Here is a 16,783-nt window from a genome sequence, read left to right as displayed (position 1 = left end):
AGTCCTCTTGCACAGTTTTGTTATAGTCCCTTAGAGAGCTCTTGGTTAATCGACCCCTGGATAGTTCAGGCAACTTGGAATAACTTTTTTTTCCCACACAAAGTGGTTTTGAAAACTGCCCATCTCTTTTGTCAGCTTACAACAGGCCCCCTAGCAATGATCTTGGCATTCTTGAAGCAGCCTGTTCAGATATGTAAATTAGTCTTCTAAGCAGAGTCTGTGAAAATCTTTCTTTGTACACTGGCCTGTGACATAATTTGTTCAAATAGCAATACACCACTGTTATTTACATACATGTATGAGGGGCAGGCCCCAAAACACAGAATAAGGGTAACCAGGTGGGCCCAACCCCCCATCAGTGAGCCTGGGCACCCATTCTTCCATCACACCACCCCCTAAGATAAGAGCAATGTTATGACCGCTTCATCCAGCGGTTTAACTCGCCCGACCCGTGTGGCAACTGGCTCATTGGGGCTATCCTGTCCATCATCATTTCCATGCTCACTGCTTTTTGTGTGCTGAATAGAAAAATTAAATTCTTGTAATGCCAAACTCCAGCGCAGCAATTTACCGTTCTCCCCAGACACCCTTTGCAGCCAGCTCAGGGGGTTGTGATCCGTGATCACTGTGAAGGTCCGGCCGTACAAATAGGGCTGCAGTTTGCGTAGCGCCCACACTATGGCCAAACATTCCTTCTCAATAGTGGCATAAGCCACTTCTCTGGGTAGCAGTTTCCTGCTTAAATACGCTACGGGTTGTTCACTCCCCTCCTCCTGGCTGAGCACAGCACCTATGCCATAGTCTGAGGCATCGGTCTGCACTAAGAATTTCTTGCTGTAGTCTGGTGTGGCTAGAATTGGAGTGATAGCCAACGCGGTCTACAGCGTCTCAAAGGAGTTTTCACAGGCGGGAGACCAGGCTAGCAGACTGGGGCGTCGTTTTTGGGTCAGATCTGTCAGGGGTTTGGCCAGGGCACTTTACTGGGGCACAAATTTCCTGTAATACCCTGCAGTGCATAGGAAAGCTATATCTTGCTTTTTTGTTTTGGGCACTGGCCACTGAATGAGGGCATCCACCTTAGCTGGTTCTGGCTTCAGGTGCCCACCACCCACCCGGTGTCCTAGGTACAATACCTTTGCCATACCCACTTGACACTTGGTTGGTTTTAGGGTCATACCCACTTCTTGGATCAGATTAAGGCCTGCAGCTACATGTACTAAAAGGGTCTCCCACAAACTACTATACACCGCAATTTCATCCAAGTATGCCAAAGTGTACCCCTGCATCCCCTCTAGTAAGCGATTGACCAGGTGTTGGAAGATAGCTGGGGCATTCCTCATTCCAAATGGCATCACTACAAATTCATAGAGGCCACTTGGAGTGATGAATGCTGACTTCTCCCTAGCCTCTGGGGTCAGCTGATCTGCCAATAGCCTTTGCTCAGATTCATAGTAGTAAGATACCTTGCCCCGCAAGCTCATCCATGCAGGGCATGGGGTAGGCATCTGACACCGTCTAAATATTGAGCTGCCGATAGTCCACACAGAACCGCGTGGTTTCATCCTTCTTAGGTACCAGGACTACCGGGCTAGCCAAGGACTCTGAGGCAGTCTAATTACCCCTAGGGCTAGCATCTCCTCTACTTCCCTCTCTATACTTCCTTTCACCTCTGTGGATACCCGATAGGCAGACTTATGCATTGGTTTCTGATCACCAGTCTCTACTGGGTGATTGGTAATATGCGTCCTGCCTGGCTTGTCCGTGAACAGAGTCCTATGCTGTTCTAACATAGCCTGCGCTTGCACATGCTGCTGCACACTAAGCTATGGTCCCTATCTCTACCTGGGCCATTGGGCCCCCCTGCCTAGCTTCCCCTAGGAGGTCAGGTAGAGCATTGATCACCGGGCCCCCCATCGGTGAGATACAGATAGTCATTACTGATGCCACACTGGGTGTAAAATACTCTTTAAGCATATTTATGTGATAGGTCCCTGTCCTTCCTGTCTCGCTATCTAACTCTACAACATAGTTGCACTCATTCATCCGGCTACGGCATGCTGATCATACCAAGGTTTCTGCTTGGTCTGAGCCTCCCTGAGATTAGCCTATGCCAACCCCATAAGCAATTCCAACTGGTCTCTGAGATCTATCACATACTGGAGCACAGACACATCAGTAGTAGAGGACCCCGCACCCTGTGCCCATATAGCAGCTCAAAGGGAGTGAACCCGGTAGATTCTTGCGGTACCTCTCGGTACGCGAACAGCAAATGCTGCAGGTGAATCTCCCAGTCCTTCCCTTCAACCTCTATAAAAGCTTGCAGCATCTGCTTCAGGGTACCATTGAACCTCTCACACAACCTGTTAGTTTGGGGGTGGTAAGGGGTCGTGCGCTGGTGCTTCAACCCGCATGCCTCCCAGAGACACTGTAGTAATTTACTCATGCATTGCGGCCCTTGGTCAGTTAGGATCTCACTAGGGAAACCTACTCTGGTAAAAATCCCTAACAGTGCCTTATCCACTGCCTTAGCATCTATGGAGGCAAGCGCTACAGTCTCAGGGTACCGTCGGGATGGCAAAATTCACCACCATGAGGATATAGCATTTGCCCAACCAACTGGGAATCATAAGGGTTCCCACTAAATCCATAGCTACACGCTGAAATGGTTCCCCAATTACCGGGGGTTTGCCTTTACACGATCGCCTGCCTTACCCACTCACTGGCAGGCATCACAGGAACGGCAAAACTCTGCCACAGCCCTGGATGCCCCCCGCTAGTAGTACCGCTGCAACAACTGGGCTCTTGTGCGAGTCACCCCTGATGCCCCTCTAGTGGTATGGAGTGGGCTACTTGTAACAACTGTTGCCTATACTTCATGGGGACCACTAACTGTCGCCTACCAGTCCAGACTCTATTAGACCCACATCTGTCTGCTCCCTATTAAGAACCCCACAGTGCCATAAGAACCGGTCTGACCCCCCGGCAGAGGCAGACTCGGACACCCGAAGTCTCATACCCTCCAAAATGGGATCAGACCGCATCCCTAAACTGTGTTCCTAATTCTGGCCACCCACCGTTAGTCGGGGGACACAGTGACAGTTAACGGGGAAGGTAAGTGAGGGGGCTCTAATGACTCAGTCTGGCTTACCTGCCTGGTCTTCGCAGAGACCTCTGGAACTGTTGATCCCAAATGTAGGGGGACGACAGGTTCTGTAATAGTAATCCTTGCTGACTGGCTCCTGGTGATCCCTTGTACAGGAGACAGCTCCGTGGTAAATACACATGTCACATGCTCCAGATAATTGCCAAGTAGAACCTCTGCATCCAATACATGTAACACGCCCACCTCCCTCATGCCTTTTCCAGCTCCCCAATCCAAAAAGACCCTGGCAATTTGGAGGGACCGTAGTCCTCCATCCGGCATTGTCACTTGCATCCCGGGCCCCGGGAGTAAATCCTTTGGCTTGACTATATCAGGTCAGACCAGGGTCACGGTGGCACCAGACTCCAACAAACCGGCTGCCTGTTGGTCCACAATAGTCGACTTTCACAGATGCTTCTGCCGGACATTGTTGGGCTGCATCCCGACTGATGCAACCTGATGCCCCTCCGTCTCTGCTGTGGGTCTCCGAGGGCCAAGTACAGATCTTACTGCCGCCGCCACCCTCAGGGTTGGTGCCACGGTTGCACTTGGTTCCTCTATGTGTGTCAGCCGCACACTATCGACTGACCTCGCAGCTGGAGTGCATTGCCCCTGACAGGGTACCCTGTTGTTGTCCCGATCTGGACAATATGGTCGGATGTGACCCACTTTGTTGCAATGGTAACCCCGCCGCTTATGCTTAAATTCTGCAGCTTTGGGGGCACCTGCTTCAGCTGGCTTGGGTGCCCAAGAAGCGGTGTTTGTAATTCTTTTAGCTGGCACAGCCACATGTTTAGGAGTCCGTTTTTTGTGAATTACTGCCCGACTGACCACGAACTCATCCGCCAGCTTAGCAGCTTCCACATGGGTTTTAGGTTTATTGTCAAAAACCCATGTCCCAGGGGCACTGCTGCAAAAGTTGTTCTTGAAACATTAAGTCCAGCAAGGTGTGGTATTTATTGACCCCACATCCCTCAACCCACTGAATCCCATGCAAGGCCATGCAAGCCCCATATTCCACGTAGGACTCTTGGGGTAACTTTTCCTCAGTCCTGAACTTGCCCCTGTAAACTTCTGGTGTGAGTGCATACTGTGCCAAGATCATAGCCTTCACATGGCCATAATCATCCCCATCCTCGCCAGGGATGGACTGCAAAGTCCAAAATTGCTCATCGGTTGTTGCCCCCTCTCCCCATGAGGCCAGGAGTGTAGTGAGTCCAGTAGCCACAGGGATTTACACCTCCACACTTCCCAAAACAAGTCCATCCGTATCCAGACGGTCACCCTCACCCTCTACATGTCCTTCCACCACCGGGGCTGGAATAATCTCCTACACCCCGAGTGTACCTATGAACCTGTGCCTTTCCTGATCTATGTAATGTGTGTAAGTCACTATTCGTTCTGAGGGCTTGCAATCTGCAAGCTCTCTTTTATATTAGACCCTGCAGGATTTTAAACATAAAGCTCAATGATCCCACCAGCTGCCACCATTAATTTCTTTTAGAACCTGTCACGGGAGACCAGCACTCTATACCGTTGTTTTACTGGGATCATTTCAATTAGCAAAATGAATGGTGAAATAAATTGTACTTTATTCACAAAAATAGGCAAACACACAGAATTACACAAAATACAGACAGAACACACTCACTTTAGGGCTAGGAGAAAAACTACCCTGTTCAATCGACAACACAGTCAGTAGAATCCAGGTAAATACAAAAAGTCCTCTAGCACAGTCTTGTTATAGTCCCTTAGAGAGCTCTTGGTTAATCGACCCCTGGATAGTTCAGGCAACTTGGAATAACTTTCTCTTTTTTCCCATGCAAAATGGTTTCGAAAATTGCCCATCTCTCTATGAGAAATAAGTACCTGTTTAAGGGGAGGAACTTTACATATTATAAATTAAGAGAGGTGCCATTAGTCTAACAGTGGTCATTGAGAAAGTGAATATAGGTAATACTTACGAAACATGTTTGACCATTCTGTATACTCAGACTTGTGGATGCTACATTAAACTTTGCTACGCTATTTAAACATATGAAAGTCTGTTGAGTCTGCTAGATTTCTTCCTGGGTGCTGCCTTTTGTTTTGGATTTGTTTCTTGGTTAATCGACCCCCGGATAGTTCAGGCAACTTGGAATAACTTTTTCTTTTTCCCATGCAAAGTGGTTTCGAAAACTGCCCATCTCTCTTGTCAGCTCACAACACGCCCCTAGAAATGATCTTAGCAAACAATCGTAACCCAGCACACAGAGGGGCATCACTGTTAACAGCTGTCAGTCCCAAACCCCTGATCACCAGCTGAGATTGTAGTCAGTCTAGCTAGCTGGACCCTTTTGATCTGAGGAGGTACAAATGTAGTAATTTCCTTAACCTATTGAAGTGCCAGATCTGAGGGTAATAGATGGACCAGATACCACTTTTGTCCCTAGAAGATTTACTGCTATGAGTAATTAACTCTCTGCTTTGAAGCAGCCTGCTCAGATATGTAAATCAGTCTTCTAAGCAGAGACTGAAAATCTTTCTTTGTACACTGGCCTGTGACATAATTTGTACAAATAGCAATACACCACTGTTATTAACATACTTGCATGAGAGGCAGGCCCCAAAACACAGAATAAGGGTAACCAGGTGGACCTGGGCACCCACTCTTCCGTCACAGGGATTATCTATCTTTTTATCTTTCTTTTAGACTGTCTCTTTGATACTGTGCTTATAAATTGGATTTAGGGCTAGATTACAAGTGGAGCGCTAATTTATCACACCCGCAAAGTGGCTGGTTATTGCTACTGCAAGCTCATGGTAGCAATTAGCACGATCTTCGTTTTGTTAGTAGCTCCTGCCACCCTTGAATGTATGACCGATGAAAGACTCTTAGGAAAAAATGCAAATCACATAAGAATCATTCAAAATGAAATCAGACATTTTTAATATCGCCAGATTGCTGTGCTTGTGATACACTATCCTTACCCCATATGTTTTTGATTGCAGGTTTGAGGTGATGCAGTTCTGTTGGCTGCAGCCTGAGCAGAGACCCACAGTTGAGGAGGTGCATCTGCTGCTTTCGTACCTGAGCGTGAAGGGGGCTAGTGAGCTGGAGGAGGAGTTTGAAAAACGCTGGAACTCTATGAAGCCCAATGGGGCTGCTTGCATCAATGAGCACCATGAGGCCGAGCTCTCTTCTTATCCTCTGCTGGAGCACTTTTCTTCCGATAGCTTCCACTCTGATGGTGATGACGTGCTGACAGTAACAGAAACAAGCCAGGGCCTAAACTTTGAGTATAAGTGGGAACGAGGTCGACATGAACAGTATCCTTTAAGTCCTGGGTGTCAGCCATATCAAGATATGTATTACACTCCAACAATGGGGGATCGGCTCAGCCTTGGTGTGTCACCATCCTGCTATGAGAATAAGGATAGTACCACAAGCTCTCGCCCACTTGAGGTGGTACCTGTTCTGAGTGCTCACAGCCCATCTGTGGCAGGAGATTATTATATTCGCATTGAGGAGCCTTTAAGCAGTAATGTGGAACAAGATTATAGTCCAAACTCCAGAGAAGGTTCTACAAGAGAAGAAAGTTCTCCAGATAGAGGGCATCTGAGCAGTTCTAACAATAGTCCTTCCATTTCCCTGACCATGGAACCCTTATTAGAACAAACATCTTTTGAGGATATATGTGCTGGAAGAGGGGATCAGGGACAATCCACTCAGGTTAGTTCCCTATATTTTGAACCTTCCAGTGGAGATGGAACAGAAGAACATCTTCTAGAAGAGCAGGTGGAGGAAGAGACTTGTGTGGAAGCTGGTTTTGTTGATCCCCTTGGGGCTTCTCCTTCTTTAAAGCAGCTTTGCAAGGCTCGCTTGAATACAGCTAAGTTGGCATTTTTAGAGAGGACAGAGTCTGATGAGAAAAGGAGGCAGGTCTCTGTAGGGCAAACAAATTCACTTATGCTGAAACCCGATAAAGGGAGAGAAAGTCCACAGTATGGAGACTTTCAAAGGGATGTATCTGAATTAACGTCATGCTTTGCTGCCTTTTCCCCACATTGGGCATCAAATATTTCTTCCAATAATAACATTTGCACTGCCCCTACAGACCATAATGCTGCCATCTGGTGCAATCAGCGTTCTGGAGACTCAGAAAAGGTTGAAACAGAGCCTTTTGGACCAGAGTGCTGGCAGAATATGGAGTCAGGTGATGGTGATATTGGTAGTGTTTTGGATAATGTAGTAGAGCAGCAATTGTCAGGTACTGAAGGAATTCAGATTGGTTGTGGTGAGGAATGTTGCCGGTCGGAAAATTCACCCAAACAGCTATCACCACCCATAGAAGAGTCAGGTAAAACGATTCAGGATGAATTTGATGCACCCAACACTCAGTTTGCAGATGTCCTTCTTCATCCTTTGGCATCACCAAGTGATGTAATTAGACATATAAATTCAAGAATGGATCCACTGGGTGCTTGTGTACCAGAACTTTGTGATGCTACATTTGTACCTGCGCCTTCTGAACCTCTGCAAAACCCTGACCTCTTTGAAGATGTGATCTCTGATGCAGTCCCAGAAACATTTTGCCCACTTCTGTTATCAGACACACTCAGCAGTCAGTGTCTTTCACCCAGTGATGAGATCACAGAAAAAACTTTCCCAACAGACTTATATCAAATACCAAGTGATACTGATGATGAAGACACAATGGAAATTACTTCAGGAGTCTTCACTGACCTGTCTAGTGAGCGAGTAGATGTGGCCCCATCCTTTAGATCTCTACAGAAACAAGTAGGGACCCCTGATTCTTTGGATTCTCTAGACATGCCATCCACTGCCAGCTCTTGTGATGCTTTTAGTCTTGGAACATATGCCCCTAGCGGACAGCACAGAGCACTTGATAGTGGCTATGATACTGAGAATTATGAGTCCCCTGAATTTGTCTTGAAGGAACCACAAGACAACAGAGAAACTGATACATATTACCAGCTTAATCAATCCTCAGGTAATAGCCTGGGACCTGGGGAGATCTCAATGTCCCGATCAATCAGCAGTGAGCTAGAGGGTTTGGATGCTAAAAACCCTTACAGAGACTCTGCATACTTCTCTGACTATGATTCTTTTACAAAGGAAGAGGAGGAGGAGGCTGGTCAGGAAGAAGACAGAGAGCAGGAGGATAGCCCTAAGGATCACAAGGAGAGTAACATGGGTTTGGAGACCTTAGATTCTGTTACAATAGATGGTTCTGATGTCTCCAAAACTGAACAAGAGAATTCTGTTGAAACTCAGGAAAGTCAGGATTCCATGGAACTGTCTTTAGTAACTTCTTCCCCTGAGCAAAAAGATTTTTCATCTGAGCAGTTTCCTTTAATAGTGAAAGAAGACTCAGTGGATGAAGGCTTGGGCTTAGAATGCCATAAAGCCTCCTTTCTTGATAAGCTATCCCCTGTATCAACAGTTGTAGAGTCATCCTCTCATAGGACCTTCTTGCTGTCCCCTGTCCCGCTGGCTCTGACCAAAAGTAGCTGTTCTAAAGTAGGAGCATCAGGCAGTATTACCCTTACCACTGGTTTACAAGGTGAAGACAAGGGGACCAATTCCCATAGAGATGTACTGGGGACTCATCACCTTTCAAAATGCCTCTCACCACCACTTGTGAGAAAGGAAGCCAGATTGGGGGAATCTCCAGAAGAGGAAGATGATGAAGAAAGTGAGGACAGTGATGAGTCTGATGAGGAACTTCGGTGTTACAACATTCAGGAACAAAGTGAGGAAAGTGAGGAGGAACATGGTACTATACCAATCGTCATCACAGACAGTGGTAGTTCTGGGCATCTTCGTAGCCTTCTGAAGATGCATAGTTTCCAGTCTGAGTCTCTCTGTACAGAGATGGATCGAAAGAAGAAAGTAGTATCCTTCTATGATGATGTCACTGTTTATCTGTTTGACCAGGTATGTTTTACTTCAGGAATCAGATAATAAATGCATACATATTTGTACTATGTGAGAATATACATATCTTTCCAAGTCTTTAGTTGTCCATGATGAAGTGAAATAAGTGATTGCTTGAAAAAAGTGCCATGATATGTCGGCTAGTGCATGCTAGTAATGTCAAAAATGAAAACACTTTATAAGTGGTATGTGTTTCTTCATGGGTATGTTAGCACATTGTAATTAAGAATTATATTTAGGCCTATTAAAATACATTTTAGCTATGTGGGTTTATGAAATAGAATGCAATATATTTACCAGTAATGTAATGTACCAGTATGTTAATTTCTGTTTAAGGAAAGTCCAACACGTGAGCTGGCAGAGCAAGAATTCTCAGAAATAAACCCCAGTAATGGGCCAAATATTGTGATGGAACAAGTCGAAGATAAGGAGTCTACACAGCAACGACTTTTAACAGAGAGTAAGAACAAAAAATAATTACTTTATACTCAATGTGCTAACTGATGAAAGGGCAGATTTTGTGTTATCATGAATATGTAAATAGGCTGTTTGTATCCAAAAAAAGACAGTGCTTGCTCTTTGGAGATATGTGGATAGGCTCTGCACTGCCATAAATATAATTGAATATATACCCTACAGATAGGATTACATGGTCACTTAGTTGCAAACTATGTTGCCCTACATATAAAGGGCCAGATTACAAGTGGAGCGATATTTATAGCTTCCGCTAGAGAGTAATAGAAGTAATCTTTTTGTACGCGTCAGGTTGCGCTGGTATTATGAGTTGAAAGTAAACCTGACTATCGCAATTAGACATGTCATGCAAAACCTAACCCGACATGAAAATATGAATATTTCAGATTCCAATGTTCTGCACATAGCAGAATATGTTCTATTTATTCATAAATTTATATATATATATATGTGATGGTATTTTGGTACAATATACATCTATAACTATATATATATATATATTTTTTTTTTTATTTTTTTTATGATAACAACTAATTGCACTACTCATATGTATTGGACCCCGCTCATTTAAATTCCCTGATTATTCTAATATTTATCAGGAAACATTGTGCACGGAATTGTTTTAGAAAAAAAGAAAACATGTGTGGGAGTGTATCCCCCAACTAGCTTCCCTGTATCCAGCACCAGAGCATAAGGTCTACTATATTACTGTTCTAATATTAAAATTAACAGCCTCTAAATATGGTTCCTCAAAAACTCCTAAACAACTTCAGCAATTATATATAGTCACAATATTACAAAGTGAGACCAATACATTTATATACTAAGTGTTTGTTTTATTGCTACAAGAGATATCACAGACATAAAATACAAAGATACTAAATGTGGGCCCACTTGAAACTGTCGGTATACCAAAAAAGTCAGCTGACTGCAAAAAAAGAAAGTTCCTCTTAAAGGGTAATTGTAATGTTCCACACAGCTTTATTTTGTGAATTATGCACCACACTTCTTTACTTTGTTTCAATCTTCAGTGGGAGATTATGGCAAGGTATTTAACACTCACGGGTATTTATATTCCAACAGTCACAGCTTGGTTACACTGTAGATATATGCAAAAAACTGAGTCATTGTTGCTTATTTCAAATACTCAACTTGTGTCACATACAAACGCCTCACCAGGTAGGCTTGTATCTCTCCTCCCTGCTTATTATTTCAAGTAAGTATAGAACGCAGCTTAATCTTATCCTGCGCTTACCTTGATTGGAGATCCTCAATGTGTTTGCTTTTACTTACTGGACCGCTGTCATCGGTAACCTCCGTTCCATTCCGCTGCTTTGGCGATTTCCCATCCGTGAGTGTACCTGCTACTCAACCACTCCTGTGATTCAATATCTCCGGTTAGCCAACAACATAGAGGGTACAGCTGTTACCCTCACAAAAGCTGATTGCATCTAGCGACGCGCGTTTCACCCTCATTGGTGTGTCAAAAGCAGGGCTTCATCATTCGTCAGTTACCTGACTTTTAAGCCGTGCAATCTCTCCGCCCATACAGGTGAAATGAAAATATTATCTTAGTATATGTTCATTCATATATCTAATCTGCTGGTTATTTAAGGAGTTATTTAAGTCTAAAGATACATTTTTACATTTGTAGTCCTATGTATTCTTACAATCGTATATATTTTTAAGAAATGTCAGCATTTTAATAATTTCAACAAATCATAAAGGTATATTTAGTATTTCAGATGCTTATACAATATTTTAGAAATATGTAAATAGTAAGAAATTACTATCTAATCATGTATATATACTGTACATGATTAGATATAAGTATAGATATATACATACAGTATATATAGGAATATCTATTTATAAATTCATAGAACATATTCTATGTGCAGTACATTGGAATGTGAAATGTTTATATAAACTAATATTTGCATAAATATGGTTTTACGTTTTCATCTACTTAATTGCACTTATAAATATGTCTATATATGTATATTTATGTTTTTATATGTGTATATATGTCTGTAAATACATATAAACACATATAAATACATATATAGACATATACCCTGTATATATATATATATATATAACACACAGAAAAAGTCCAGCACTCACTCACAAGCTCTCAACTAAGATAAAAAGCAGCAATGGAAGAGTTAGTTACCGCATCTGGCCAAATGGGAAAAGCCCAGGTACCTCGTCAAGGTCTCTTCCAAAAAAACCTGGGTCCCTAAACAGCCACACAATTCAGGCTCACAATCAAACAACTGAAAAAATGGAGAGTGCACAGGCTTATGTAATTTCCTCAAACATATACAAAACACGGGTGTGGTCAGCACTCTCAGGCCGGACCGGGTACACATCCTATGACCCTGCAACATGCACAGCCCTGGGTGCAAACCAGCACTCTCAGGAAGCTGCACTGTCACCAGAGCTACAGGCAGTTAACCCCAGACAGACCTGGGTGCAAGGCCCAAACAGGGAAAATTACAACAACAAAAAAATACATTAATATAGCACACAGAGAAAGTCCAGCACTCACTCACAAGCTCTCAACTAAGAAAAAAAGCAGCAATGGAAGAGTTAGTTACCGCATCTGGCCAAATGGGAAAAGCCCAGGTACCTCGTCAAGGTCTCTTCCAAAAAAAACCTGGGTCCCTAAACAGCCACACAATGCAGGCTCCCAATCAAACAACTGTGAAAAAATGGAGGGTGCACAGGCTTATGTAATCTCCCCAAACATATACAAAACACGGGTGGGGTCAGCACTCTCAGGCCGGACCGGGTACACATCCTATGACCCTGCAACATGCACATGTTTCTTCAGCTGGAACTGGGGCCTTAGTCAAGGTAGAGGGAATAATGAACAGTTCCAAATACCAGACAATATTGGCACAAAACCTTCAGGCTTCTGCTAGAAAGCTGAACATGAAGAGGAACTTCATCTTTCATTATGACAATGACCCAAAGCAAACATCCAAATCAACAAAGGAATGGCTTCACCAGAAGAAGATTAAAGTTTTAGAATGGCCCAGACAGAGCCCAGACCTGAATCCAATCGAAAATCTGTGTGGTGATCTGAAGAGGGCTGTGCACAGGAGATGCCCTCACAATCTGACAGATTTGGTGTGTTTTTGCAAAGAAGAGTGGGCAAATCTTGCCAAGTCAAAATGTGTCATGCTGATAGACTCATACCCAAAAAGACTGAGTGCTGTAATAAAATCAAAAGGTGCTCCAGCAAAGTATTAGTTTATGCAACCATATTCTTTTTTTAATTATTTTTACTTCCCTTCACCTAAAAGATTTCAGTTTGTTTTTCAATTGAGTTGCATAGTTTATAGGTCACATTAAAGGCGGAAAAAGTTCTGAAATGATTTATCTTTGTCTCATTTTCTTACATCACAGAAACCTGCCATTTTAACAGGGGTGTGTAGACTTTTTATATCCACTGTATATATATATATATATATACATACATACATATACATCTTTAAAAATGTATATGTATGTATCCCAATGTCAAAGGGACACTGAACCCAATTTTTTTCTTTAGTGATTCAGATAGAGCATGCAATTTTAAGCAACTTTCTAATTTACTCCTATTATCATTTTTTCTTTGTTCTCTTGCTATCTTTATTTGAAAAATAAGGCATCTAAGCTTTTTTTGGTTTATACTCTGGACAGCACTTTTTTATTGGTAGATGAATTTATCCACCAATCAGCAAGGACAACCCAGGTTGTTCGCCAAAAATGGGCCGGCATTTAAACTTACATTCTTGCACTTCAAATAAAGATACCAAGAGAATGAATAAAATTTGATAATAGGAGTAAATTAGAAAGTTGCTTAATATTTCATGCTCTATCTGAATAACAAAAGAAAAAAATTGGGTTCAGTGTCCCTTTAAAGTCCTTTGCCTGCCTTTTTTTTTCTTTCACCTGAGATCTCATATCTATGAGCCCTTATAACTTTTTTGTGCAATATTTGTTGTGAATAATTTTTATTAGATGGTGTTATTATGACTGTAACTGTACTTTGTAATGTATTTTTGATGTGCTTTGTGCAACTTTTTATTTTTCGCAAATCAGTTAACCACAGCTCTGAGATTGCGGAAATGATGCTAGCATAAATCGCAATGGAGCTCACACGCTCGAAAACCCTTGTGCAAACGTTTGTGTTCCACTTGTAATCGAGCAAAAAGTGTTTAACCTTAGATTTTAGTTACCATGTGTTGTAAAGTTGCTTTCACCAACTGATGTGGTGATATCTACAGATGTGGTAAAGTGTTTGTGACATTAATTAAATTACTGGTACAATTCTTGTGTAATCTATAGTTAGAGAGACAGTCTATGTGATAGTTGACAATATTGTAGAGTCCAATAGCCATTCTGACTTTACTGCTTTTCTTTTACAGGTGGGTTTGAGTGGGAAGAGGACTTCCCTTTCACTCCTGTGAAGACTTCATTTGTAACATCATTGCCCCCAGTCTTGTTAGATTCAGAGGTGCATAGCATTTCATCCCCTGTTCCTATACAAAAAAACACACTGCCAATTCAGTTATCCAGATTCAGTGTGTCCCCGACTTCTCTATCCCGTTTCTCCATAACACAAGTGGCTGATTCTGAGATTCAATCTGCTGGAGGTTAGTAACAAGTACCTTATATTGCCCTGGCTGCTCTGGTATTTTAGAGCCTAAAATGTTCCTGCAATATGCATCCGGCAAGGACAGTTTTAGTAATAAATTAAAAGGACAGTTAACACCAGACTTTTTGTTGTTTAAAAAGGTAGATAATCACTTTATTACCCATTCCCCAGTTTTGCATAACCAACACTGTTTTAATAATACACGTTTTACCTCGGTAATTACCTTGTATCTAAGCCTCTGCAAACTGCCCCCTTATTTCAGTTCTTTTGACAGACTTGCATCTCACTCCTAGGAGCTTCACGTGAATGAGCTCAATGTTATCTATATGAAACACATGAACTAACGCCCTCTAGTGATGAAAAACTATTAAAATGCTTTCAGATTAGAGGCAGCCTTCAAGGTCTAAGAAATTAGCATATGAACCTCCTAGGTTTAGCTTTCAACTAAGGATACCAAGAGAACAAAGCAAAATTGGTAATAAAAGTAAATTGGAAAGTTGTTTAAAATTACATGCCCTATTTAAATCATGAAAGGTTTTTTTTTTTTTTTACTTGACTGTCTCTTTAACTATTGCCAAGGGTACTAGAATGTGTTAGGTCACTGGATGGTATCAGTAATGCCTGTGTTTTCATTGTGTCTCTGTAAAGGTAGCAGGGAGACTGGGGAGCAGGTGTGACCGGGAGCTATGAAGACAACTTGTTGACTTGGAGGCTTGCATCTCAAGCCCTGAATGGACCTTGCATACTCTACTGAGCATGGAGAGTACAGGAAAACAGTTAATTGACTTTCATGCTGCTGCTGTCCATGGCCCAGCCACAGGTGTGGTCATGTGTTTGAGGTCATGGTTTGTGATTGCATATTGTGGATACTCGATCCAATGTATGTGCAACTTTTTGTGTGTGTGTGTGTGTGTGTTTATAGCTGTCTGCTAGTGCATGAGAGAGTGTATGAGCATACCTGGACACGTCATTATGTAAATGTGTCATGGATTCTTTTTAAGAAGGTATGCTTAGTATGGCAGCATTTAAAGACACATAACCATCTCCAGTGTACTGCTCGAGCCATTTTATTGGGTCCTGGATGTGCTGTACGTCTGAATCACTGATCAAAAGCCTGGAATGGACATGTTCTCCTTATCGTTCTCATCATCCGTCACTAGCATATAGGCTGCTCTACCCAGGCTTTCTCTACCTTAGAAACATTAGACTGTGATATGCACCTCCCACTTGGCATCTTCTATAATGTTACAGATTTGTGCAAACTCCTGATGGATTTGACTGCAGTATTTACATTGCTGCAGTGGAACACTTTTGTCAGTAACTCTCAGCTTGAACCTTTGTGGTATGAAACTACTGTCCTTCCTTTTGTGCGGCCGCCTTTTAAGGCACTATGGGGTTGCAGCACATGGTTTACTACAATGTATGTATACTTATTTGTTGCCCATGGATCTGTAAGACACTACTGTTTCATCTGTTATGACTGGAGTTAGTGATGGGTGCTGAAAAGGCTTGCTTCACCATATGACCTTGATTGAAATGGACTTTGATTGTTCTCTGGAATGGATTTGTGCGGACACCAAAATGTGCAGGTTACCAATCTACTAGACTGAAGAGCTTACAGGCAAACCGTACAACAGTGAACAAAAGAAATGACTTGACCACAGACATTTTGCCTAACGCAGGACATCCTCTATCAGCTCATACTGACATATTGCTAGGCGTGTCTATATATAGGTATTCTAGATGGATGGATGTGTGAATATTTATATTTTGTAACAGATTATGAATGAACATTTTAACTTTACAAGTCCTGCTGTTTGTCAGTGATCTCCTGATCTGCAGAATTGCAGTGTGAACCTGTGTATATATTGTAAGTGAAAGGGCCAATGTACAAAGGATTTATTTTTTAAAACAACCTCCATCTTATCCCCATGACTGTTCTGTGTACATATTTACAAATATTTTATTCTGTAAGCAAATAGTGCCAATGTAGTAACAGGAATTATAGATAAATAAATCAGGAGCATCAATATCCAAACAAGGGAAAATAGAGATGCACATATTTATGTATATACACACACATACAGAATATGCTATGTGTGTATACATACATACACACAAAATAAATGAAAATATAAGACCAGTGAGTGCCTGCCTATTTTTGTGTGTACGTGTGTGTGTATGTGTATATATATATATATATATATATATGTGTGTGTATGTGTGTATATGTGTGTGTATATATATATATGTGTGTGTGTGTGTATGTATATATATATATATATGTGTGTGTGTATGTATATATATGTATATATATATATATATATATATATATATATATATATATATATATATATATATATATATATGTGTGTGTGTGTGTATGTATATATATATATATGTGTGTGTGTATATATATATGTGTGTGTGTATGTATATATATGTATATATATATATATGTGTGTGTGTGTGTATGTATATATATATATATGTGTGTGTGTATGTATATATATGTATATATATATATATATATATGTGTGTGTGTATGTATATATATGTATATATATGTGTG

At 41.9% G+C, this 16,783-nt stretch overlaps 1 protein-coding gene across 5 annotated transcripts in view; it reads left to right on the top strand.

Moving 5' to 3' along the window:
* The window catches only part of AATK (apoptosis associated tyrosine kinase), a 234,073-nt gene extending 217,722 nt beyond the window's left edge, over nt 1-16,351 (top strand). For 4 of the 5 annotated variants that reach the window (XM_053706663.1, XM_053706646.1, XM_053706681.1 and 1 more), the window contains 4 exons: nt 6,134-9,083; nt 9,420-9,543; nt 13,982-14,209; nt 14,864-16,351. In XM_053706663.1, the coding sequence (XP_053562638.1) occupies nt 6,134-9,083; nt 9,420-9,543; nt 13,982-14,209; nt 14,864-14,901 (3,340 nt within the window). In that variant the 3' untranslated portion in view covers nt 14,902-16,351. Of the gene's footprint in view, nt 1-6,133; nt 9,084-9,419; nt 9,544-13,981; nt 14,210-14,859 lie in introns of all 5 variants that reach the window. The other variant, XM_053706654.1, reaches the window with a different exon arrangement.
* Nucleotides 16,352-16,783: the final 432 nt, after the last annotated feature.

Source organism: Bombina bombina, chromosome 1 (assembly GCF_027579735.1).
Source record: "Bombina bombina isolate aBomBom1 chromosome 1, aBomBom1.pri, whole genome shotgun sequence".
Taxonomy (NCBI): domain Eukaryota; kingdom Metazoa; phylum Chordata; class Amphibia; order Anura; family Bombinatoridae; genus Bombina; species Bombina bombina.
The sequence above is the reverse complement of the archived record's forward strand: the minus strand, read 5'-3'. Positions and strand labels throughout refer to the sequence as shown.